Here is a 26,090-nt window from a genome sequence, read left to right on the forward strand (position 1 = left end):
TACAATAACTAGCATATTCACCATCTTTTTTATTTTATGTAACATGACATGGCAGTTCACAATAATAATTATAATAACAACAGTTCACACAAAACAGATTTTACACATTTATTTTAAAACATGGTGCCCAATAAATTAGAACTTGATTATTTACTCATCCAGGAACCAGAGGTACATTAGTTCTACACATGCATTCTTGTGTATATGATGGCTTCCAATTCAATGAACTGAATTTTAATCTTTCATAACATGTTAAACCTGGCAGATTTTCACTGTCAAACATTTTCACTGTTTGAAACACTGGCACAAGTTTCACTAAAGTGCAAATAATGATGATTAATGACATAAGCTCTCGAAGAACTTGGCATAGGTTTTAAACCAATGTTGCCACATTCACACACCACATTATGAAACCTGGTGGCCATTGACGAAATGGAGAAAACAGTATGGGAATAATTACAAAGGTCAACGTTTCCGAAATATTATACTTGTTTTGGCGCTGCTGGATAGTCGGCCTCACCATAATAATAATTTAAATCCAGTGCTAATGTGAAAGCATACTGACTATTTTGCATAAATGAGTTGTGCGATCAACAAGACAACCAGTGCTTTATGAAACAACGTACACGAGTACACTGACAAATCACAGGAAGAGGCAAAGAACACCTCAAACATCTGCAATTATCAATTCATATTAGGACACATTTTTGGAATGTCCAACTCAACCAAAAAAAGGACCTTTCAGTAAATTAGGAAGGAATCAGTGTTTTCCGAATCATTCTACTTAAGCGTTTCGCAGCAGCGTTGAGTAGATCATCTTGGTGATCTGCAGAACTGCGGCATGAAGCGAGTACTGCACCACGATGGAGCCGAAGCCTTTGTAGAAGCCCATGGTGCCCTCCTCACGTCGAATAACATTAATACAGTCTCTCATTCCTTCATATTGCGTGTTAATGGGCAGCACTTCGAAACCCAGGTCAGTGTTGTCGATGATAGTGCGTGTTCCTTGGATATGCAGCCTGTGCAACACCGTTTCCAGTGGAAACAGCAGCACATCTGCACATAGGCTGGCAGCAAAGCTGGCCATGAGCTCAGGGAAGTATGCATCCAGCATAGACTGGACCGCGTCCGCTTGCGAGTCAGGCGACGAGTGCTTTGGTGAGCCATTATTCCGACGCCGCAGCAGATAAAGGACCAGCCGCTGCACGCTGGAACTGATAACGTAGTGGAGGATGCCGTGGAGGACCGTGGGGAACACCAGGTTCCAGAGGGGAAGGAGACGCTTGCTGTGAGGCACTCCCATTCCCATTATACGCCCGATACCCTCTTTCACACAGTCCAGGATGCCAGGGTTGTCTCGGATTATTTCGCTCTGGCGAGTGAACAAAAAGGGGAAATGTTAAATGAAGTCGGGCTGGGTGATTTAACAACAACAATTAAAAAAAAAAAAAATCTGTATTTTACATCTCTATGACAAAATCTCAATAAATTTATGTATATGCTAATAGATATGTGAATATAACAATACATTCATGTAACCAACAGCCACTGTTGATTTAATCTAAGAAATCAACGTTCTAAAATAATCAAATCCATTTTTAAGGATACTGTTAATATTGAACTATTTACACTTCTGTTCAAAGGTTTCGGGGTTATGCTGTTCTTTTGAACTTTCTTTCAACTCAACCTTCTGTTGAACAATCCTGAAAAAAAGTCACTGTTTCCACAGAAGAATCACAAGGAAGGAGCACAAGGATCATGTGACAATGAAAACTGAAGGAAAGGCTGCTAAAAATTAAGCTGCAATAATACTGCAATAATTAAGCTGCAATAATATTTTTTTTCCACATACCCTAACTGTCTTGAGCCAGAATACACTGAGTTCAACAAGAGCAAGGCAAGACAAGCGTTTGAGAATAAAATTATTGAAACTGTATTTTTTTTTTATGAAAATGACCGATCGTTTCGCTAGATAAGACCCTTCTTCCTTGGCTGGGATCATTTACAACTGCATTTGGGATCATTTGAAGCCGCATTTAAACTGCATTTTGGAAAAAATGCTGAAATGGTTTCCTCAAAAAACATACTTTCTTTACAACTGAAGAAAGAGACATGAACTCTCCTTTAATAAATGCGCTAATTTGGCATTAATACAGTCACAATAATCACAATATTACTATATTTTTTTTATTGACAAAATTCAGCTTTTGTGAGTATAAAAGAACTCATTCTAAAACTTTTTTTTAAATTATCATCCCCAAATTTTTGAATGGTGTAGATTTTTCTAATCTAAACAATATGATGTACCACCCAGCCCTAAATTCATTTTCTTGAAATACAAATACATCACAAGATTCTGACTAAAAATACAAATTTTTATAGACAATTATCAAAATGAACTTTTAAATTTACAACCTGCTCTTTTTGTTCCTTTATACAATTGGTTTGTAATGTTTACAATAGTACAATTCCTACAGAAAATTCCAAACAGCTAAAGTCAAAATGAAAGCTAAACAAATGCTGTTATCAGACTTTCCAACTGCAAGCAAATACCTCAGATTTTCCAATAACCATCAGACGTAAAATTGCATCAGAAACCTACATATATTGGAGAGTTAGTCACCCAAAACTGGTTTGCACATTAACCACAAGATGTAATCAAATTGCATTTCCTAAAGCACTGAGTCTTGATCGTAGTGCGTGGACAAAATGTCGTGTCACAGGAAAATGTTTAATCGTTGGTGGAAAATATATTTGTAATATTTAATTGTTAAGGCATATTATTTAAAGATTATTAAAGCTTTGTTATTTTTTAATCCTATTTTTAAAATACTGTTTACTAAAAATCCTATTTATAATCAAAGTCTTGTTTTCCTGTAAAATTGCTGAAACATCCTTAAACAAGACACATATACATGAGAATCAAAACTGCTAAAGATATTTAATATTTTCCATCATGAAGGTAAGTGTATTTTTACTTGATCTACTGACATATTTTCACTTCATTTTAAGCATAAAATGTACTGAATGTCTTATTTTATTCCTAATTTTATTTCTGTATATAAAGGCCAAGACCATTAAAAAGAGTCTGTAATGTTTTCAACACACACACATACAATACAAGCCAAAAATAGTGTATAAAAATCCATTACCTGTACAGTCTCTATGAGACTTGCTGAGTAAAATGGCATTGCAACCACATATGTCAAACTGGAAAAAAACACACAATGATTTCACAAGATCAAAAGACTGCACAAAAAGAGATAAGGAGAAGATCGATAATTTAAATGTCAAGCCTATGGAATTCCCTTTCCGTATTCTTTGTGGGACTTTGTTGTATAAACAACGACCTGCATATTAAGCTTAGTCAGAAGCTTATTCAAATAGATCCCAGATATGGAAGAGCAAAGTAAAATTATGACTCATAAAAGAATCAAGAGATAACCAACTTGCCGCTTATGGCATTTTCCAAACAATACCAAAAATGCATGTTAACTTATTGTACTTCTCTACAATAAACACAACACTTTTAACTAAAATTAGGCAAATGTTTTAACTTACCCTTTGAGTACTAAGTGTCCCACAACTTGTTTAGGGTTCCACTTGTGTGATAGCTCCCTGTGAATATACATGACAATATAAGACATAATTTACTTCAATAATGGCAGGAAAACATGAGAACTGATCACATAAATTCCAATCATGCAAAGTGCGTGCTGCCATCAATTATTAAAATTTCCAGATTTTCAGGTTATTCTTCCTCCGTGTAATATAAAACGAAATGATTCCTCTTTAAGGTGTGTTCCCACTTGTAGTTTGGTTCGTTTGGTTCATTTGGTCCGGACCAAAAAGGAAAACGATACATTTGGTCCTGGTCCGCTTAGCATTCACATTGGCATTTTTGACAGTGTGATACGTTCACAACCTGATTGGTCGGCTGAATGATCGAAACGAAGAGAAAAGGTGTGTTTGACTTAAAGCCCAGCTGCGGGTGTATGACATCGAAATACCCATTCATTAATCTGTCTGCTCAGCGCTGCTTCTGCTGTGCTTATTGGTGCGTCGACCGATGTATCGGTTTTGCCGATTAATCGGCACTGATAGTTGATTAGCGGAACTATCGGTTATCTGCAAAAATGCAATGACGATAGTTTTTTCCGGGTTGGGTCTATTGCTGGAGCGGCTGAGAAGGTCGTCATTATACAGCAAAGACCCTATAGTCTTTGTTATACAGCAAGAGAGCGGGCTCTAGTGGCGGAAATCACTGACAGCACGTGCCGTTTGTTTAGACATGTGACACTGCGTGCTGCACAGAGCGGGACACTTCAAAGGCGGATTTAAAACATCGACAATGAAACAGTACACAATGTGTACAGTATACTGTAGTGCATGTTTTCATGTCATTACTAAGTGATGAATTTGTTGACTAGATGCTGCATTAGTGGAGAAAGGACAGTAGTATACTTTTGCCCATTTGGTGTTCAAATAAAGTCTTGTAGACCGCTGCTTGAATTGAATGTGACGCATCCAGTGTGTGATACAGGATAGCTGCGAGTTCTTCTAGATGCGGCGCTGCACTTTTGCCCGTTGTGTGACTAACATATTTTTATATTTTGATTAGATAACCACAAATGTTCTAGAATAGAAGCAGTTAAATCGTGAAAGTACACAATATCCATATGTATGCAATGTCAATACAGTGGCCTTTGTAGATATTTAAAGATGGCCATCTTTAGCTTGATTGTTGATGTAATGGTAACACTTTACAATATAACATTAAGATTGATAAAAGCTGTAGAATAGAAGTATTGTTCTTTCTGTACTTTTTTTTTTTTTTTTTTTAAATAGTAGAGCCCTATTTATTTTCTGTTCAGTATCCATTTAAAAAATTATCGGTCGATTAATCGGTATCGGCCAGTGTGGTCCAACCTAGTTATCGGTATCTGTAAAATCCAATATCGGTCAACCTCTAGTCTATATGATTTTATTTTCACTGCCCGTGAACTTACGAAGTGGTCATAAAGGGCACTTGACTTCGTCATGGCTCCTCGTTTGCCTTTTGCTCATTTTGTTTTAAATGCACCTCTTGGTCCCTTCGTGAAATCATGTTGCATAGCCCCACATCTTGTGATTACTTCCTGTGTTTAGTTTGTTTAGAAATATTTGGTCTGTTCATAGTATTTTGGTTGCGTTCATACTTCAATCAAACTAGAGATGGGCGATATCTTATCGTTTGCGATATATACCAGTAAAAATTTTCCAGACGATAACGATAAAGTCTAGTTGTTGACATATTTTCTGCGACAGTGCGGAGTGACATGTTGAAGGCGGACATGAAACTAGTATATTGCTAAATGATGAGCTCCAATGTGGAACTGGATTGATCAAAACTGTGCAATGCGACAAAAATCATTTATTGACATGCTTTTTCTCCAAATTAACTTCATAACAGTCGAGTGTTTGAAATAACCTTTTGTGATCGGCCGTGGTTTCATATCACAGAATGAGGCTGAAATCATGCTATTTTACAGTATTATAAAGGCTATCTCGATTAGCATTGCATTATAAATATACTTTATTCTTACATAAATACCCAAGATTTCTTAAAACACAGACAAACCATATATTGCAGCAATTGTATGTTTATTGTCTTCGCATTTCCTCAGTTGAAATTCTGTTTTTTATTCAGCTACAGCGATAACTGGATTAGAGATTCCTGAAACGTAGGGCTGTAACGATAATCGCACGATGTCGTGAGGCGCGTTTAGTCAATGAAGCCGGTACTTTGATTAGTAGTAAAGCTCCATCACGTGCGTACAGCTGGAGCGGCAAGTAATACACAGAGCCGTAAAGCACTGACAAGCTACGCCAAAATCGCGATTCGATTTTGCGCGCGATTTTGGCGTAGCTTGTCAGTGCTTTACGGCTCTGTGTATTACTGTGTATTACTGTGTATTACTTTATCGTTTATCGTTACAGCCCTACTGAAACGTCATCAGTACTATCACTTCTGCTATAAAATCATATGTGGAGTTTCTGCGCAAAGGCGCCCTCTGGCTTCCAAATCAGAAAGAGCTTTATTGCCAGAGTGTGTTTCACTTGTTTCACAGCTTCCAGTAAACAAAGCACAGACAATTTAATCCACATTCCAGTGAATTAAACAGTCATTACATTACATTACGTGTGTACTCAGTACTGCTCAACACCCTATTTTGGGCAAAAATAGGAAATCTAATACTTTTCTTCAAAGAAACAGTATTTCCCCGAATTATCGTCATTGAAATCATTATCTCAATAAATACCAGAAATTATTGTGATAAATTTTTAAGCCCATATCGCACATCCCTAATTGAAACTGCACCAGAGTTTGTTTGGAAGCCAAGACCCATCTTTTTAGCGGTCTCGGTCCATTTGTTTGGTGTGCACCAGGGTTCGGATGGCAGCGTTAACACTTACTCAAATGAACCGCACTAACAGATCAGCCGCACCAGAGTTTGTTTTAATTGAACCAAACATGAACACACCCTTAAAGAGGGCCTTTTCAAGGACACCTATCATCAATTGCTTACACTGTATATTTCTATACCTTGGTAAAGGTGTGCATTCACTGATGATGCCCTCTGTTCCCAGCGTGACCCCCTGTACCACAAAAGTGCTGCCCATTCCCTTCCATAAAGCCTTTGGACCCTGCAAGATAGAGATAGAGATAGAGAGAGAGAGAGAGAGAGAGAGAGAGAAAGAAAGAAAGAAAGAAAGAAAGAAAGAAACATGCTTCAATGAACAAATGACAAACCAATATCAAAAATAGTACATGTATTAAACTAATTAAAATTTTGTTGAGATTCTTTCAGAGGTTTTCTCTTCTGAACTCGGGTGGATTAGGGTGGTTTAAATGCAACTTTGATTCTATATTCTATTCTACTAGACTATGCGTTTTAGTCAGTCTGATCACAAGTGGCAAGATAAGACACATGTCCATTTACATCTGGGTAACGAGTCACAATAACATTGCCAACCACCTGTGAAAATATTTGGAGAAGAGGGAATGGACAAGGGAATAGGTCCTAGCATTGACCTTTGAGGAACCCCATGGCCCTTCATTTAAACTGCTCTTTAAAAGATGACATTTCTAGTAATAACAAAGTAAAAATGTCTGATGTGTAATACCTGAGTTTTGGTGACGTTGTACATCACGCTGATGGCAGTCAGTGGAGACAAGTGGTAACATCTGGCATGGTAATTCACCTGAAACACACAGTTGATTTTAAATTATGCATCTTTTTTATTACCATGCAATGCACAATTAGTATGTTTTAGCAACACATAAGAATATCTCAAAGTTTATGAAAGACATGATATGATGGAGCTTGTTGGATTTGTGTTCTCAATGGTGTTCAGCCTACCTGACACTGACGTCGAAACACAATGCAGGGATGGGCCAGGACATTTTCTGTGAAGAGGCTAATTCAAACCATACAAAAATGATTAGAAGTTTACTTACATTATTTTGCACATCTTAATTTAACTGTGCTTTCAACAGAACTTTAAACTGTAATTACGGGGGGTTCATTACCTTGCAAGACCTATCCCAAAGCCAGCAAATCTGTTCAGTTGTTCTGAAAGACACAATCAAGCCAAGTCATTTTGGAAGGAAACAAAAACTGATCTGTGTCCCTTTTTTTTACATTTTACTTTTAAAGGACACTGGATGAGCCATTTGTTTGCTTACACCCAGTTGAATTAAATAACTTTTAATAAGATGTGATAGGTTTCATAAGTGCCTGCTTCATCAGAAGAGCTTATCAACACTGTCTGTAATGCTGACTCAGAATGTCACATATTGATGTCGACCAATTATAAATAATTTGTCTTATAAACTCACATTGAAACCTTCATTGTTTATCATTAGCGGGAGACGGGCGGAGGAGCGACATAAACACTCACCCACCTCCTAGCTACTGAAAGTAGGGGCGGGTCTTATATAAAGTTCATGACAGAAATAATCATAATGAGATAGCAATGCTTGTGATTATTCGAATAATATTCCTTTCAGTAATAACATCTCACTTCAAGCATACTGTTAATAAACTGGTACTTAATGTTACCGGACGGTGGAGCCGCTGACTGCGTTTCGTCTGCTGCTCCAGGTGGGGCAGGTGCCGTCTCAAACTGGGGTGTACGATCGCCAAAATGCAGGTTTCTGCTGCCAGGTATATCTGGAGGTGTGGTGACCCAGTGCTGGAGGTCAGAGCTGGATGAGTTATTAAATGACCTGGCCGAATAGCCCCCGCTGAATGACGGATCCTCTCTGCCCCTGTAACCCAAACCCTCAAAGCTGTCAGGCCGACGAGAAGTCATGCTGGGAATCGCTAGGACAACTACTCTGAAATGACAAGATATCTCAGTCTACCTTCCTACGACTTATAACCTACGTGATGTGATACGTGTTCATTGAAAACTGTAGCAATCGAAAACCGCGATAATTAATTTCAGGTTGACCGAGGAAGCTAGCAAGGATAGTGCTTTAGCAAAACAACCCAGCACCGTCTTGGGTGACTTTTGTCGGTTGACAGTGTACTTCCGGTTTGAATGTGGCTTTATGGGTTATGTAGTTTATTGCGATTTGCAGCTTAAATATATTCGCCAGCAACTATTTATTCTGGGACCTACATTGTGTCCGAGTCAGACTCACAGTGAAGAAATAAATAACAACCAACGTATTCATTTCTACTATGGTGATGTGAAAGATAAGAGAAAACAATTACATAATATACATAATAACAGTCAGTATAATAATATACAAAGACTAGGATGAAGATATGCATCAGTAACAGTTAAATACAAATTATTTTTATTAAAACAAATAATAATAAAAAAAATTCTAACAGTTACAAAATTACAGTGTCTCAGTGCTATCCTGATAATATATTTTATACATTATATGTTATATGATTTATGTTTTATTAAGTTTTAACATATATGGTGTTAATTCAAGATATGGTGTACGATTCTTTTACATAGAGTAAATCTAGAACTGCGAACTATCTGACTCTCAAACGAATGAATGACTCGGATCTTTGCCGAATCTTTTTAGTGAATCAAAATCATACCTCTCAATCGTGTAGTCCGATTCTGCAATTAATGGCTCTTATGAGCCGGTTCTTTTTAGTGAATCAAAAGCATACCGCTCAACCCGTGTAGTCCGATTCTGCAATTAATGACTCTTATGAGCCGGTTCTTTTTAGTGAATCAAAAGCATACCGCTCAACCCGTGTAGTCCGATTCCGCAATTAATGACTCTTATGAGCCGGTTCTTTTTAGTGAATCAAAAGCATACCGCTCAACCCGTGTAGTCCGATTCCGCAATTAATGACTCTTATGAGCCGGTTCTTTTTAGTGAATCAAAAGCATACCGTTTTGTCCAATTCTGAAATTAATGACTCTTATGAGCCGGTTCTTTTTAGTGAATCAAAAGCATACCGCTCAACCCGTTTTGTCCGATTCTGCAATTAATGACTCTTATGAGTCGGTTCTTTTTACTGGATCAAAAGCATATCGCTCAACCCGTGTAGTCCGATTCTGTAATTAAGGACTCTTATGGATCGGTTCTTTTAAGGGAATCAAAAGCATCCCGTTTTGTCCAATTCTGCAATTAATGACTCTTATGAGTCGGTTCTTTTTACTGAATCAAAATATACCGCTCAACCCGTGTAGTCCGATTCTTTAATTAATGACTCGGTCCTTACAAGCAGGTTCTTTTTAGTGAATATGATGAATTAGATATGATGAATTTGATGAGTCCTTTGCATCGGTTGGTGAATTAATCTCAGTTTTCTTAAAGTCTCATTTTTATTGACTGATTGATTGAAATCACCATATGACCAGAAGGACGTTGTTCTGTAAATTACAGCTAAGAACTAAATATACGTTTTGCATTTAACCCCATAGAAATCCAATATCCATTCACATGCAAACGGAGATAAGGGCGCCCTCTGTTGATGAAAATTGTCTCTGCAGGAGCTTGAGATGCAGCAGAAGCAGCATCCGCTCAGGAGCCGCGGGGCCTGCGGTAGGATAACGCTTTTACGTATCAAAACACAATATCTGAACAATGACACGCTAATTGTACGGTAGTTCAAATGCTGTAGAAACACTTATGTTGCGTATGTAGCTAGACAAATACGTAGATAAGGAGATCTTTGTCGTGTTAAAAAGTTGTTTACTTGCACTAGCGTCTGCTGGATAGCTTGCAAGCTACACGATGTTGAGTTTTATGTTTAAAACAATACCTTTCATTATTACTTACTGTTATTGTCGTCTAATTATCATGTATCTTATAGTTATAATTGTAAACATTCGTGTGGTCAGTTTTGTCGTACTGTGTTTGCTGGTGTGACATTGAGGCTGATCTGGGCTGAAGGGGACATTATTAGTACGTGCGGCTGTCAGGTTGTTGATCTGACTTTGTGCCAGGATCTTTCATCTCTTAGATTAACCGATTAGAAATCTACCTGACATCTTTTGGTAGACGTACATTTAGCATATTTATATTGAGAAAGACAGGGTCATAATAATTAATTCAATATATGAAGTCAGTGTAGCTTAAATAAGAACTCACCCTACAATGTTAGAACTATAGTGTGATTACCTTATATAGCTTTAATATATGAGTTTAAAAGACTCATTAATTTATACATTTATTCTGTATACATTCAAAGCAAAGATTTATGTGGGATTTACATTGTATCTTAACTGTTAAGTCCTTTTCAGTAAACTATTTTGTTGACATAACGTGAATGACATATTTTCAAGATTAGAAGAATAGTCATACAAAATATGATATGTTGGGTGTTATCAATGTCAGTTGTTTGCAATTTAGCAAATCAATAGTGTCTCAGTTGTCCGTAAATGTACAGACAGTAATATTGCATTCTTGTGTCTTGGTAAGCATCTGCAGTATTAACAGTGTCTCTGTATTTCCACTAGATATTGTTGGTTGTTGGTTATTGGCGAGTCTCCAGATGTAGTTGAAGGAGCATCACGTTACCCCCACTGGTCCACATACCCCCCCACTGCATGGCTTCACTTGCTGGTGTCCTACACCGTGTCTCCATAGCCCCAGTCCTGCACACCCTCATGCTGGGGTCTCAGGCCTCTCACAGACTGACCAATGACTGCTTGGATTGTTCTGCCTGTCAGCCTGTCCGCCTTCTCCATCACGGGGATATGGATTGTGTAAGTGTTTATATTAAAGGGATAATTCAAGCCAGAACTTCTGCTTTTAATTTTATACAGCTCTCTACTGTTTATTTATTTAACTAAATATACGAAGAAGTCATGTACTTATCAACAAATAACCATAAAGTATTTTGTTCTCTAGTTACGCCATGGCAGTAATGAACCACCATGTCTGTCCTGTTGAGAACTGGTAAGTTAACATTTACATTTAGTCATTTAGCAGATGCTTTTATCCAAAGCGACTTACAAATAAGGACAACAGATGCAATCAAAACCAACAAAAAGCAATAATATGTGACCCTGGACCACAAAACCAGTCTTAAGTAGCACAGCTGTATTTGTAGCAGTAGCCAACAATACATTGTATGGGTCAAAATTATTGTTTTTTCTTTTATGCCAAAAATCATTAGGACATTAGTTAAGGATCATGTTCCATGAATATATTTTGTAGATTACCTATCGTAAATATATCAAAACTCAAATTTTGTTTAGAAAAATGTAGGGCTGTACGATAAACCGCATGCGATTATCATGCGCGTTTAGTCAGTAAAACCGGTTCTTTGATTAGTAGTAAATCTCCATCACGTGCGTTCAGCTGGAGCGGCAATTACCGTAAAGCCGTAAATCACTGACAAGCTACGCAAAATCGCGCTCATAATTGCAGATGAATCGCATTCGATTATGAGTGCGATTTTGTGTAGCTTGTCAGTGATTTACGGCTCTGTGTATTAATTGCCGCTCCAGATTGCTAAGAACTTTATTTGGACGACTTTGAAGGCGATTTTCTTAATATTTAGATTTTTTTGCACCCTCAGTGTATCTCGACCAAATATTGTCCTATCCTAACAAACAATACACCAATGGAAAGCTTATTTATGTATAAATCTAAAAGAAAAATTGACCCTCATGATTGGTTTTGTGATCCAGGGTCACATATGTAAGTGCTATGGCAAGTCTTTGTTAGCTTAATGCAGTTCATGTAAGGTTTTTTTTTTTGAAGAAATAACATGAAAACAAGTAGATAGAATAGAAAAAGAATAGAGAACTCTAGTTTTAGAGGGTCTAAAAATAAAAAAGTCAATAAATAAAACAAGTCAAAAATAATAATATAAAATTATAGAGACTGCTAGAGGGTCATTTTTTTATAATAAATAAAAAAAAGTATATAAAACTCAATAAAGTCTACTGTATCATATTTCATACACAAATTTCTATGGCCTTTAAATTATCAATGTAATAGAAATGTGTTGCATGTCTTCATGTCTTCTGTCATATGATATTATACTTTATTGGCAGGAAAATGACATTTAAGTATAATTCTAAATACATTGCATTTTCAGGGCAGGGTACACATGTCAGTTTGCTGTAACATTTTGTACAGATTTTTAAGAAAAAGTAAGAGTAGCATTTACATTGTTAGTAGTATTTCAAGATGAACATTTATGAAGCAGTTTAGGTTTACCTGACTATCTATACATTATTTGTAGAGAAAGCATGTTAAATGTGTGCTTTAAATGTGATACATCAGGCTGTTGAGGATTTGTACGTCTCTCAGTCATCATTGTATTGCACTGCATTATAAGCTTTACCTCCACAATAAAACAACAGAGTTTTGATCATAAACGTAAAAGTATTTAATATCATCTTACTACGATGTATTATAGAGAGCTATAGGGTGACAACTGATATTTATATGCACTTAATGTAAGTAGCATGCTAGATTGTTATAACAATTTCATTAATATACATTTACAGCCTATCAGAATTTACTTTTTGGCCATGTAAATCAATGTGAAAAAACAAAAAACAAAACACTATTATTTCATAATTCACACTTCACGGGGTTAAATCTCAAATACCAAATCCAAAAAACCCACATACTGTTTAGGCTCTTCTTTCACGCTTGATTCTTTTTATCATAGGTCATACAATTTGACATGCACAGAGGAAACGGCTAAAAGGGGCTTCCCAAAGACCTGCTGTACTCTTCAAGACATCCCCCTCATCAGGTGAAAATTACTTTGAATTTATCTGGAAAACCACAAAATGATCACACTTTGAAGATGCCTTCTTTTAGTATTACTGTTTTGCACCATCTTCTTGTGAAAAGATTGTCCAATATCTGGTTTTCCGCTCTTTTAACAGTAAATGTGGTTGCTATCCACCAGAGAGCTGCCTCTTCAGTTTGATTGGCAATGTTGGGGCTTTTATGGGTAAGCATTTCAGTTTGAAATCTAATGCATAACTAAATAAACTAAAAATGCAAAATGAACTTCACAAAGAAGTTAATTACCTAATCTGTTGCTTTAAGGTGTGTGTGTGTTTTTTTTTTTTTTTTATAATAATAAATATATTCAATATTAAAATACCTGTAGGGCCACCCTCGACTAAAGATTTTTCTGGTTGGCTAGTAGTCATTCATTTTAAGCGATTAGTCACTAATTGCACGTTTATTAAACTAATTAAATCATAATTATGAGCCTTTAATTGCCTACATAGCCTAAGAAGTACACCAGCAGAAGTAATGCTTATGCATATGTCAGGGAAAAACACTAAGGAGGCGGCATTAACATTTTAATAATTTTTTGATAAACTAGCTTTTTTTTGTTTCCGGCTTAAGAGATGAAGTCGACGACACTGACTCGTCATCTCAGCAGTAGTGGATGCGCCTGTGTGCATGTTTCACACAGATTGCATATTCTGTGAATATTTGTTTTCCATTTGAATTAGTTAATTTGAAAGTAGACATTTTGCTCTATAGATACATTTTTCATGTCTGTAAGGCAAGTATACACTTTTTTTTTTTTTGACGCTCTCAAGTTTACAGAGATCGAGATGGCAGAAAGCACAGTCTGTTTGCTTTAATTATTTTACAAAAGCACAATGTTTTGTTGATAATGTGAGTGCACACAAATAAACAGAGTCTTACAGATGATGGAGTATTTTAAAAGGGGTGCTATTATGCTTTTTCACTAACGTTAGTCAGTGCGTGGTGTGTGTCTTCGGGCAAAAAAAAGATCTGCAAAGTTACAAATCTCAAAGTCCACTCCAAAAGGAGATATTTAATTGTTTAAAAAAATCCCTTTGGACTACAACGTTTGTTTTCCGCATGCAATGATGTCACAACTTAGTCCATTAGAATATTGTTCAATTAAATCCCTCCCACAGAAATTGTTATTGTTAGAGCGAATTGTTAGAGGGAGGGTAGGGACAAGGTGGGGGATTAGCCTAACTTTAGCGATGCTGCATGGAGAGCCGCTTCAACGAGCCGCAGCGCGGCAGGTATATACACAAGCATTGACTAGAGTGGCGCTTTCAGAGCTGTAATGTGCCGCAGATGTGTGTAGTACAGGGGGTCGAAATACATACCGAAGCTGCAATCTACTCCGGTTGCCGCGTCGGAGCCGTAATGCGCCGCAGACGTGTGCAGTGTGTGGTATAAGATTTGTTCATCATACAGTGTAGATAGCTTTACTTATAACGTGAGTGTTTTTTAAAATGCATAAACTTGCACTAGAATAGGCTAGGCTAACCAGTGATGATCTTCTTTGATAATGTTAGGCTGCTTTTAGCCTTATGCTGGAGCTGGTTTCGGGCAATGAAACTAAGTATGTAAATAATTAAATACATTAGCACGATAATATCATGTATTGGCGATCTCGCAGGCTGACAATAGGACGATATTTACTCTCCCTTCATGCATCCTAGGTGTATATGACTTCCTTCTTTCAGACGAATGCAATTGGAGTCGCAGTGCAGTGGGACAGTTAACCAAGCACAACACATTTCGTTTTTGGAAGGCGGGCCTTCATTAAACCCGGAACTAATGTAAATTATGTTAAAAATAATGCGTTTTTCGAACTACCAAGCATGAAAGCATGTTTTAGTACACCCCCAAAACAAAATCAAGACTTTGTAAAAAAAGCATAATAGGACCCCTTTAAGATTAAGTGACCGCACAGGTGCCTCTATCTGTCATGTAGTAAGCGCACTACTATTCAGCTTCCACACTCTGCTTAGTCACTTGAATAGCGCATTTTTCTAGGTTAACATTAGATTGAGTGGCAGTTAAATATTTACACTACTTAAATATTTCAGATGATAAGCCATATTTAAAGGAGATGAATGATAGGCGAGCATTTGGATGTCCTGCCCAATGTACTATTACCACATAGACCAACTGTTAACAATCTGTCCGTCATGGACTGTGTGATTTCACCACTTCCTGTGAATATTTTCTTTTTCATGTGACTAAGCGACTAATAAAATTTTCGTTGACCAAGCCTCTTCTCGTTATCTAACGGTTAGTCAACTATTAGGGGGCAGCCCTAAATACTTGTATCCATCCCAAACTATTCCAGTAATTTTGTGTGTTTGTGATGTGTTCCTGCAGTGGTTATGGTGTGCATGCTGCGTTATGCCCAAGTGATTGAACACAGCCATCATTGCTGGACCAACACAAGTGCTTTGGTGTCCGGCTGTGTTAATGCCCTGGGTTTGGTCATGGTGGGCAACTTTCAGGTGAGCAGGCAAGAATGGACTGCCTTCAGCTCATTATTTAAATCTAAACTAACTTGTGTTCCTTTGTCTTTTTTTTTTTTTTGTAGGTTGATCATGCCAAGACGCTTCATTATGTGGGAGCGGGTGTAGCTTTCCCTGCCGGCTTGCTGTTTGTGTGTCTGCAGTGTGTTCTGACATACCGTATAGCGGAGACAGCACTGGACTACTGGATGGCTCATGTGCGTGTGGCTCTCTCAGGTGGAGCTCTGGTATCGCTTGTCCTGAGTATCCTTACCAAGAGCTCATGAGTGTTTCTACACTTTGTGTTTGACCTGAAGAAAGACACTGGAAATTAGTTATTATCTGATACATGAAGATCAAATTTCAATATTACATTTGAACATTTGAGAGAAAAGCCTAAACACACATTTTCATATAGTATCATATAGGAGAACAGCATTGATTGGCTAGTAACAGTGGATGATAAAAAAGTAAAAAAAGTTTGTTAATTGTGTTTTCACAATACAAACATTCTAGTGGTCTGTAGTACCAATGCCAGCAAAATACTAGAGCAAAAACTTACTAACGTGCTGTTGTGAACACACATTATTTGAAAATAAAAATGTTAGTATAAACCAATTTAAATTAGAACAGTGGAGTGTAGCCTTCAAGTGTTTTTTTTTTCAAGAATTAAGTAAAAGTTCTGAAATGAAAAAGAACATGAGCTCATAAGCAAAAGAACAAAAAAAGTAAATATACAGTGTTAGAAGTATTTCAGTGTTCTAAGTCGTTTTTCAAACAGCCAATAATAAATTAAAGAAATAAAATAAAGCTGCAACTAAGAAAAAAAATAAACAGTGCTTGAAGTTTTTTTTTTTAAGTATTTTTAAGCAAACAGTCCAAAATAAAAAAAAAACAAAGAAACAAAATAAAAACTAAGCAACAAAGCAAACAACAAAAAAAAACAGTGTTTGACATTTTTAAAGTATTCTTTAAAGTATTTAAGTAAAGAGTGTGCAATAAAATGAAGAACAAATAAACAAATAGAACAATTTAAAAATGAGAACAAAGAAAAAACTAACACTGATTGGCAAGTTTTAAGTATCTAATAGCAGTAGACATTGAGTAAACAGAAAGACATGTAAACAAAATAAAAAGTTATTAAATGTAAAAGAAAAAATACAAAATTATTGCTCAAAATCATGCAGCTACTATACAACATGGTAAATGGAGAAAATTATGAAAACATGTTACTGTAATTGCCGTAATGTAGTCCTACGAAAACATACGGCAAATTAATTTTAGCTACAAGTTTTAAGCAAAAGACCAAAAGAAGTAAATAGTTAGAAGTTTTTCAGTTTTCAAAGTAATTTTTCAAACAGTCCATAATAAAATAAAGCAACAACAAAGAAAAATGTACACAGTGCTTGAAGTGTTTTAAAGTATTTTTAAGCAAACAGTCTAAAATAAAAACAAAGAAACTAAATAAAAACAAAACGACAAAGAAAAAATAATAAACAGTGTTTGATGTTTTTAAAGTATTTAAGTAAAGAATGTACAATAAAATTAATAACAAATAAACATAGAACAATTTAAAAATTAGAACAAAAAGAACAAAACGAGAAAAAAAGTAGACACTGAGTAAACAAGTTATTAAATGTAAAAATAAAACTACAAAATTATTGTTCAAAATCACGCTGCTATCATTATACAACATGGTAAATGGAGAAAATTATGAAAACGTTACACTAATTGCCGTAATATAATCCTACGAAAACATACAGCAAATCAATTTTCTCATACTTCATGGGTCATATCACAAATGAATGAATTTGATTTTTTTATTAATACACTAACAGTGTAAAAAGATCACAGTAAAAAAAAAAAAAAAGAAAAAACAGTTACAGTACATCACAGTTAACAAAGATCATGTTAAATAATGTAATTAATGCCAAAGTTTAGCGTGCCCATTCCTTAACATCACCTTTCCTGTTCAAGGTGGTATCTTCTTCGTCCATGAGAGTTTTATATTGCAGCATGCCGCAGCCATCTGTGAATGGGTCTTCACGGTCTTGGTCCTGGTGTACTACGGCACCTTCACCTATGAGTTTGGCACTGTCAACAGCGATACCATGATGGCGGCCTTAATGAAACGCAGTCAACATCATCATCCAGGGTCAGCGGTCATCATGGGGGGTATCGGGAAGGGTGTTGCAATGGGATGTGGTGCCCGCAGTCTCAAGTCACCCGGAGGCAGCAGCACTTCCACACACCTCAACTGTACTCCGGAAAGCATCGCCATGCTTTAGGGGTTAACCGCTACGTATTCTCTCAGATCTCAGCACATAGACTCTTCATCTGGCTCATGGAACTGGTACAAGCAATACAAATTTACTTGTGAGGTTACAGTAGGTTTACAGACTTGCTGATTTTGATCAACGACCAGAAGGTATTTTGCATGATATTTTGCATTCATAACTCAAAGTACAATCCTAATAACCAGCACAGACAATTCCTTCCCATGATTCATGGGGCCTCTGATAGAAATGTTTTAATTTTACTATGCCAAAACTGCAATAACCCATCTCTAAAGGCACATTCACACTGACAGTGAATAAACTGTTAAGGGTCAACAAGTGGATTGTTGGTTGCTAGGATTTCTGCGTCAGGAAATCCTATAGAGTGCTGCAGGGATTATGTATTATGTAGGCCTGGAACTTGGAGTTAGCATTTTAACACTTCCTGTTCAACCGTCCCAAATCAGTAGGTTTTTGGTTAAATGCCTGAAATAAGATACTGTATGTGGTGAACAAGCTCAAGATATTTTCACATTATATCTAACAACGTAAAATACATCAGTAAGAGTATTAATTTATTTTTAAGTATTACTTATCTTGAAAAAGACATTTGCTAACAAGTGGCTAACTAAAGAGGTTGTCAGGAATATTAAACGTTATTTTGATAAATAGGATCTCATCTACTCACTTGTCCACTTTTACAGTTTTGTGTTTTTAATAATGCTCAAATTATTCTTACACAAACTTTCAGGGAAAATGCTTTTTTTTTTTTTTATAAAGTTAAGACTAAAAGATTTGTTGGAAGCTTTACTTTCTTCTGATTGCATGTAGGCTTTCAAATTTATGAAAGTTTAATTGATTTTTTTTTAAAAATATTATCATGATGAACAAAACGTTTAACGATTATAAACTTTTGTTGGTCACAGACAGTGTTACCAAGTCCACGGTTTTTCCCGCGGAATTGCGCTACTTTAACACTGTTGCTGCTTCTCGTTTTTCATGTCTGCTTTTTAAAGCAACCCCAGTAATGAGATATTTAGCACCTGGAATGCAAATTTTACAACCTTATTTTCATAACAGAAATGTATCTGTGGGAACCTTTTCGCAAGACGCAAAATACGTAGTGCCATGTACGTTCCGTGGCGTATTCATGTGAGATGTCTACTGAGCGATGCTAAAAGATTGTTTTTTCCCCTTCAGAAAAGATGAATGTACATATGGTATGTTTTCTGTGACGTTCGTTTTGTACGTGTCACCGCAGTTCTAAAAACTGGACTTAAAATGTCCATAGGTGCTATAACTCTACTGTTCCATGGCGTTTTAAAAATAACATACCATCTGCACTACACCTAAACCTGCCTGATAGTATGAACAAAAGCGAATATGGCATAAAAACACAATCGCAAGCATATATGTCATCATAATCTGAAAACTACGCCCACCAGGGGGAAGAGAATCCAACACTCTCCATTGACTTTGTATTGCGGGAAGCTGCCTCCTTGTAATTTCTGACAAAAAAAGAACAATGTCTAAAAGCTGCTGTGTGACAAGGTGTACAGTAAACAAGCTAAAAAACCCAGAACTACGTTTTTATAAGCTGTCGACCCAAAAAACAAGTGTTGAAGGACACAAAAGTAGAGTGCAACGTGTCATATTACGCTGAGAACTACACCCACTGGAGGGAAACTTAATCGCGACAGGAAACAATCATTTTTAACCATGTCAAAGGATTATTTCACCACCCTGTGAATCTGAGAGGAGGAGATATACTGAGAAACTAAATTTTATTGGTTTATGTGCTTCTTTTCCTTACCTTCCTTTTGCTGGAGAAATTATCCCACTGAATGTCTCAACGTGAAATATTACTATTTGTGTCCTTAAATGCTTGTTTTTTGGGTGGACCGCTTATAAAAACGTAGTTGTAGACATTGTCCTGTTTTTTTTGTTAGAAGTCAGAAATGACAAGGAGACAAAGTCAATGGAGAGCGTTGGATTGTTTCCCCCCAACTGTGGGCGTGGCCTAAAAGCGCTCTGTCTCTAAGCAGTTTTAGCTTGTTTTTCATTTTGAGTCATATTTTTCACAGGATTTGAACTGAAGGATTATGCATCCTAAAACCAGTTCCGTGCTGGCTGAGCTACTAAGCAAGCTTTCAACAGCTGGTCTTGTGTTCGTTTTTGACCCCCTGCCAAATTATTTCTACATGAAATTTCTACATGATTGCCTAATCCCAACTCCACACCTAACCCTAAACCTACCAACACTAGGCGGGTAGTAACCTGGCGGGGGTCAGAATTCTGCACAACACCGGAAAGCTAAACATACGGAGCTGTAATCATAACTGTGTACGGAAACGATTCATTTCTGTTAGAAACTGCAGTAATATGTACTTATTGGTACGTATTTAGCGTCTTGCGAAAAAGTTCCCACAGTTAAGTTTTTGTCATGAGATCAGGTAGGAGTTTTACCAGTGGAACCCTGGTGTATTTTACCCCCTGGAACATGATTGAGCTAGTTTTGAGTAGCAGTTAGGTAGGTTAAGGTGTGAAAACTTGGCAACCCTCGTCACAGAGCTTATTTTCTGCAGTAATCCAAAAGCCATTGAGAAAAAATCCTGTTGGGTTTTTGTCGAAGAAAACCAGGGTGATGCTAACTTCTGGGCTGGCCTACTCAAATATGTCATCACTGCATTTCTATATTGGTAGTCGGTGCATTGTGTCTCTGCTCAAATATATGCAGTTATGAAAACTGAAAGTGATTTGTTGCAACTCTCACTGTCACTCATGTTGCCCTAAATCACCAACTCCCATAGAAAATCAGTGACCTAGGTCACTTCGTCAGTGTGAATCTGTTACAGAACTGCCAGCAATACCAAGACACTCGTCTAGACAAAGAAGATAATTGGCTAAACCCATCCAACCTTCCGTAACCTGTTTAATCTGTAGAAACTGTGATTACACAACAGGTCAAGCCATCACTGTAGCAATGAAGATGTTAAGTCGGTTGCACCAGCCATTGCTGCCATTAGTTGGGTTGCAATGAGGTTGAGGTTTAGTCACTCTACTTTAGTCAAACAGCGATACTTTTTATTCATACCTGAGATGCAGGTGATCCATATTTATGTATTCATTCCAGGTGCTCACAGATTAGTTTGATTTGTGGCACTGTATTGGCATGACATCTGGTGCTGTGGGCTGTCTGTCCTACAGCTCTAGATACATTGTGACTGTATTGAATAAGAGCATCTCTGTGCAACCTTTTGAACATGTTGGTGCTGTTGCCAAGTTTTTTCCTCACTTAATCTGAAAACTGCCTGTATTGATCAGTTGCATCCCAGGTATCTTGCGAATGAATTCCTAATATTTCAGGTTCACAAGAAGCAGGATTTTGTGTCCATTATTGTATTTTATTTTAAGCACCGTTGTTTTTCATTCATTTTTCACATTTAGAAATATAAGATGATATTAATCAGACTTTTTCGAGAGACTTTTTAATGGTGCTCTTGATCCCTGTCATACAAACTATGATTAATTGAAAAAGCAAGTAAGCTGTCTGTACTTGAGTTTCTTATTTTCATTAGCTCATATTGTACCCATGAGCACGGGGAAAAATGATTCTAGGTGGGTATAGATTCACATTATTGAAACATTTGTATCTAAACCTACAGATCCGCTAAAGGAGCATGGTGAGGGGGAAAAAATTATATTTCAATGGTTTATATTTTCAAAATTCTTGCTTTCCCCCAAGAAACTTGTGATGGAAATAATATGAGATGGGGGGAAAACTATATTTTGCAAGCAAAACTATATTTTTCCTCCTATCCTGTATTTTTTCCCCCACCTTAGGGGGTTGCATAGAAGCCCTCTATAAGTTCTGGACTTGATAAATATATCTGCACAGTCAACAGGAAAAGCTTTTCCAGGCAGGCTCATATATATCTGCATTTGACATGAATGTTTAGATGGTGAAGCAAACAACTTGTAGTCACACTAAGGTCTTACTTTTAGGTGGAGTTGGAGAAAGTTTTGTATTAACAAAGACTTTTTTTTTTTTTCCCCAACGTCCTTAGTTCCTGCCATTTCATTAAGAGAAAATTAACCAGTCTTAACCAGTTTTTTTTAGTGTATTGTTTTAAAACTTATACTATTTATGGTATGCATTTGTTACGCAGAGCTGCTTGTAAATGAATGCCTTTAGCTGAGCATAATATTGCATAGAATATGAGTACTGCGATGAGACTGGGGTCTAGTCAATAATTTTTAAACGAAGAAAGCTTCCTTATCAGCATCACACCTTTGTTATAACCTCAGTTCCTTCACATGTCATTTTGAAATATATAGAACACTCGAAAGAAATTCTCATATATTGGAAATGATGTCGTGCACTAAAGGAGAAACCTGAGTATTTTTTTATGTGTTTAGTGGACCCGAAATGTGAAATCCTCCATAATAAGCTGTATTTTGACTACACAGTATTTTAGTTTTTAGATATTGCTCATTTGAAAGCAATATATTGAGAGTTATTATAGAAACCAATGAGAGTTGGTTATGTGTTGTATCTGTTTGTTTATAATTTATTCTTTGTAATGCCAGACAATGAAACCATGCAATATTCAACTTTTATTCACGTACTTGCAAACAAGTATACCTCTATGAAAATCCTACTGTGGTGAGATGTTCAGAGTTTCCTAAAGGAGCTGCTAAGACGTATGTTACTCAAGCTATTTATGTTGTTTCTGTTTTGTGTGAAAGGCCAAAATCAAACATCTGCAGATGTCCTGATGTCTCATCAAGCTGTCAAATCAATGCTAAGTTCCCTACGATTATTCATATGCATCCGATGAGACCATCATTGCCGCTGTTTGAATAAGGCCCTGATCACCTGTTAGGCTACAATAATTTAGTTACTTTTTGTTAAATGGAAAGTTCATGAATTGATACCTGTCAAAAAGAGAAAGAATTTGGAAAAACGGTTTTGTTCAGCAGACAGATTGTCTGATAAACTTGTGAAATGGAAACTGAAATCCATTTATCGGCTTGTTACAGTTCATAATGCAACTTTCTGTTGAATTATGATGAGCCATTCTGCACGTTTCCTTATCTTTCACAAGGGTTTTGTTTTGTGAAATAAAATGTACCTTAATTTGAGAGACGCTATTCACTGAGAAGGTTGTTTGCTGCCGGTATCAAAATGTTTACAGCAGTTATGTCATGTTTAACATAGAATTTAGGTGACAATTAAAACAACTTAATGCAAAATAAATGAAATTTCACACACCATGAAAGTAATCTTCTGCAATGCCTCCTAGTCATTCAAGCATATAGTCATTCAAAGGTTTTAATAAGGGTTTTATATATAAAGACAGAAATAAAATTTTTCGTGTGAGTTTTGTGGTTTCTGACATAATACACAGATGCCACACTTGATATCAGGGGAAGGAAGGAACAAAACACTCTGAGAAAAAAAGTTAAAGCTGTTACTGTGGTAGTACCTTTTCAAAATGTACGGTTTTGTACCAAAATAGACCATTTGGGTGCAAAGGTGTACCTTTTAAAAAGGTACTGCCCCAGTGACAGCTTTTGTACCTTTTTTTCGTAAAGTGGAGGGTGGGTAGATTCTAGGGCAGGGGTGCCCAAACTTGGTCCTGGAGAGCCAGTGTCCTTTAGACTTTAGTCCCAACCCAAATTAGTCACACCTGAACCAGCTAATCAAGCTCTTATACTAGGCATGCTAGAAACTTCCAGACAGGTGTGTTGAGGCAAGCTGGAGCTAAATTTCACAGGACACAGAGGGCTGAGTTTGGGCACCAGGGTGATTTAGGGTAATCTGCAATAAATAAATTGTTGCTGGAATTATCAAATGAATAAACAAACGAATACATGCTTCATATTTGCTTATTGGATTGAACATGCTTAGAGTGTTTTAGCTGAGAATATTTTTCTTGTCCACTTTTGACAACATGGGATGGTCATAATTCTGAAAGAAGTGAACTTTAAATACGTTTATAAACTAGATGGTGCCCTCTGCTGTTCATTTATGCTTTTTGCATGTGCAGTTTTTTACAAATAGAAAACAAATACATTCTGCAAATTAAAAGGCATTTTAATTAAAGAATGTTTCAAACACTATTTAGGATTCTACATCATTATGAAGGCATTCAAAATTGTATTTATTTAGCCTAATGCAGCTCTCAACTGAGTTTTGCATTTCATTCAGGCATTCTTCCGTTTTCATACCGCATTATACTTCGCAGGGTCGCGGGAGGCTGGAGCCTCCCATTCTGCCTGGGCACAGGCCAGGGAAACACTGAAAGGATGGTCAGTCCATTACAGGGCAACTGTGTTTCACAGAGACACGGTCTGGTTTGCTATCCTTGTGGGGACTCTTGATAATGGTTTTTCTACTCACACACACACACACACATGCACGTTTACTTAGCAACCTAATTGGGGACATTACATAGACTTCTGATGTTTTTATATACAGATAGTTATACATTTTCTAACCTAACCCTACCCCTAACAGAAAACATTTTTACAATTAAACAAACAAACAAAAAACCTTTCAACCTTTGCTTACATTATTTATTTATTTTTACAAAGGGAGGTTTTTGGAGATTTTGAGTAAATTTGTCCCCAAAATATTGTTAAGCAGGTACAAACACACACATGTTTGTTTTTGTGAATTGTGGGGACTTTCCACAGACTTCTATAGATTTTATACTGAATAAACAATATTGTCTATCCCCTAACCCAACCCTAACCTTAAACCTACCCCTCACAGAAAACATGTTTGCATCGTTACACTTTCAGATAAACATCATTTACTATTTTTAATTATTTTTTTTACTATTTTTAATTTGGTCCCCACAATGTCAAAAATTTCAGGTTTTACTATCCTTGTGAGGACATTTGGTCCCCACAATGTAACAAAAACAAGTACACACACACGCATACACAAAACCTAGGGGCAATTTTTATAGTGTCCTATTCACCAATGCTACATGTCTTTAGATTGTGGGGGAAACCAGAACACCTGGAAGAAACCCACACAGACACAGGAAGAACATGCAAACTCCACAGACTCCATTGCAAAGCCAGGACCCAAAGCAGAAACCTCCTTGCTGTGATCGAGGTGCTACCCCACAGTAAGCGTTCCTTTTGTTATCATCATTAAAAAAACAAAACAAAAAAACTTTGTATCTTTTCCCTGCTAAAAAAAAACAGCATACGCTGATTAGGTAGGTTTTGATGCTGGGATGCTGGTCCTTAGCTGGACATGTGCTGGTCTAGGACCAGCGAAGAGCCAGCATAAACCAGCAAAGGACCAGTTAAAACCAGCATCCCAGCATCAGAACCTACCTAACCAGCATATGCTGTTTTTTTTCAACAGGGTTACATGGATATGAAAATAAAGTGCACTTTCCCTGCTGAAAAAAGACAATTAAACCATAACAGAAATTCTAATGGTTTCAACTACAAATACCATTACAAACCATCAATTTTTAACCATTAAAACCATTAAAAAATGGTTTCATGTGGTGTGTTATGGGATATATTCTATTAGGATTTAGTGGTTTTAACAAGCCACCAATAAAAAGCAACTAATTACCAGTAGAGACCAATAGACACCATTACATTTCCCATTAAAACCAGTACAACTCCTAACCAGTAAAACCACTGCAAATTCTGTGATGGTGTCTATTGTTTTTTCAGCAGGGTTCTATTAAATGAGAAATCTGTTATAATGACTATAACTGCCATTATATAATGGATATAGCTTATTTAACCACAGTCTGTATAGTGCTTATGTAATATTGTGGAAAAACAATGGAAAAGCACAGCAGTGGAATACAAAAACGTGTTCTAGGTAAACAGTCCCTGTTGGTTTTTCTCCTGCTCTTTTCTGCTTACTCAGAAAGATGATTAAAATAGAGCTGAATGTTTGTTTTGAATTTGAAAACTTGAAAATCATTTCACAGCAGCACAATTCTATGTATATTCATATTGCATGGTTTGTTTTAATATTTTGACCACTAATATCAAAGCTTATTTACA

The 26,090-nt window shown here is 36.6% G+C and overlaps 2 protein-coding genes across 2 annotated transcripts; one reads left to right on the forward strand and one right to left on the reverse strand.

Moving 5' to 3' along the window:
• Positions 1–8,566, reverse strand: slc25a46 (solute carrier family 25 member 46). Its single transcript, XM_051111012.1, has 8 exons — positions 8,106–8,566; positions 7,574–7,616; positions 7,404–7,461; positions 7,168–7,245; positions 6,587–6,687; positions 3,562–3,618; positions 3,153–3,210; positions 1–1,372 (listed from the first exon to the last, which is right to left on the reverse strand). The coding sequence occupies exons 1-8, from the start codon at positions 8,356–8,358 to the stop codon at positions 785–787; spliced, it is 1,236 nt and encodes a 411-aa protein (XP_050966969.1). The 5' UTR covers positions 8,359–8,566; the 3' UTR covers positions 1–784.
• Positions 8,567–10,016: 1,450 nt separating this feature from the next.
• On the forward strand, positions 10,017–23,180 carry tmem150ab (transmembrane protein 150Ab). Its single transcript, XM_051110271.1, has 8 exons — positions 10,017–10,069; positions 10,987–11,235; positions 11,381–11,428; positions 13,161–13,247; positions 13,384–13,451; positions 15,632–15,759; positions 15,846–16,023; positions 17,737–23,180. The coding sequence occupies exons 2-8, from the start codon at positions 11,171–11,173 to the stop codon at positions 18,045–18,047; spliced, it is 885 nt and encodes a 294-aa protein (XP_050966228.1). The 5' UTR covers positions 10,017–10,069; positions 10,987–11,170; the 3' UTR covers positions 18,048–23,180.
• The last annotated feature ends 2,910 nt before the right edge of the window (positions 23,181–26,090 follow it).

This window comes from Labeo rohita, chromosome 5, assembly GCF_022985175.1.
Source record: "Labeo rohita strain BAU-BD-2019 chromosome 5, IGBB_LRoh.1.0, whole genome shotgun sequence".
Classification (NCBI taxonomy): domain Eukaryota; kingdom Metazoa; phylum Chordata; class Actinopteri; order Cypriniformes; family Cyprinidae; genus Labeo; species Labeo rohita.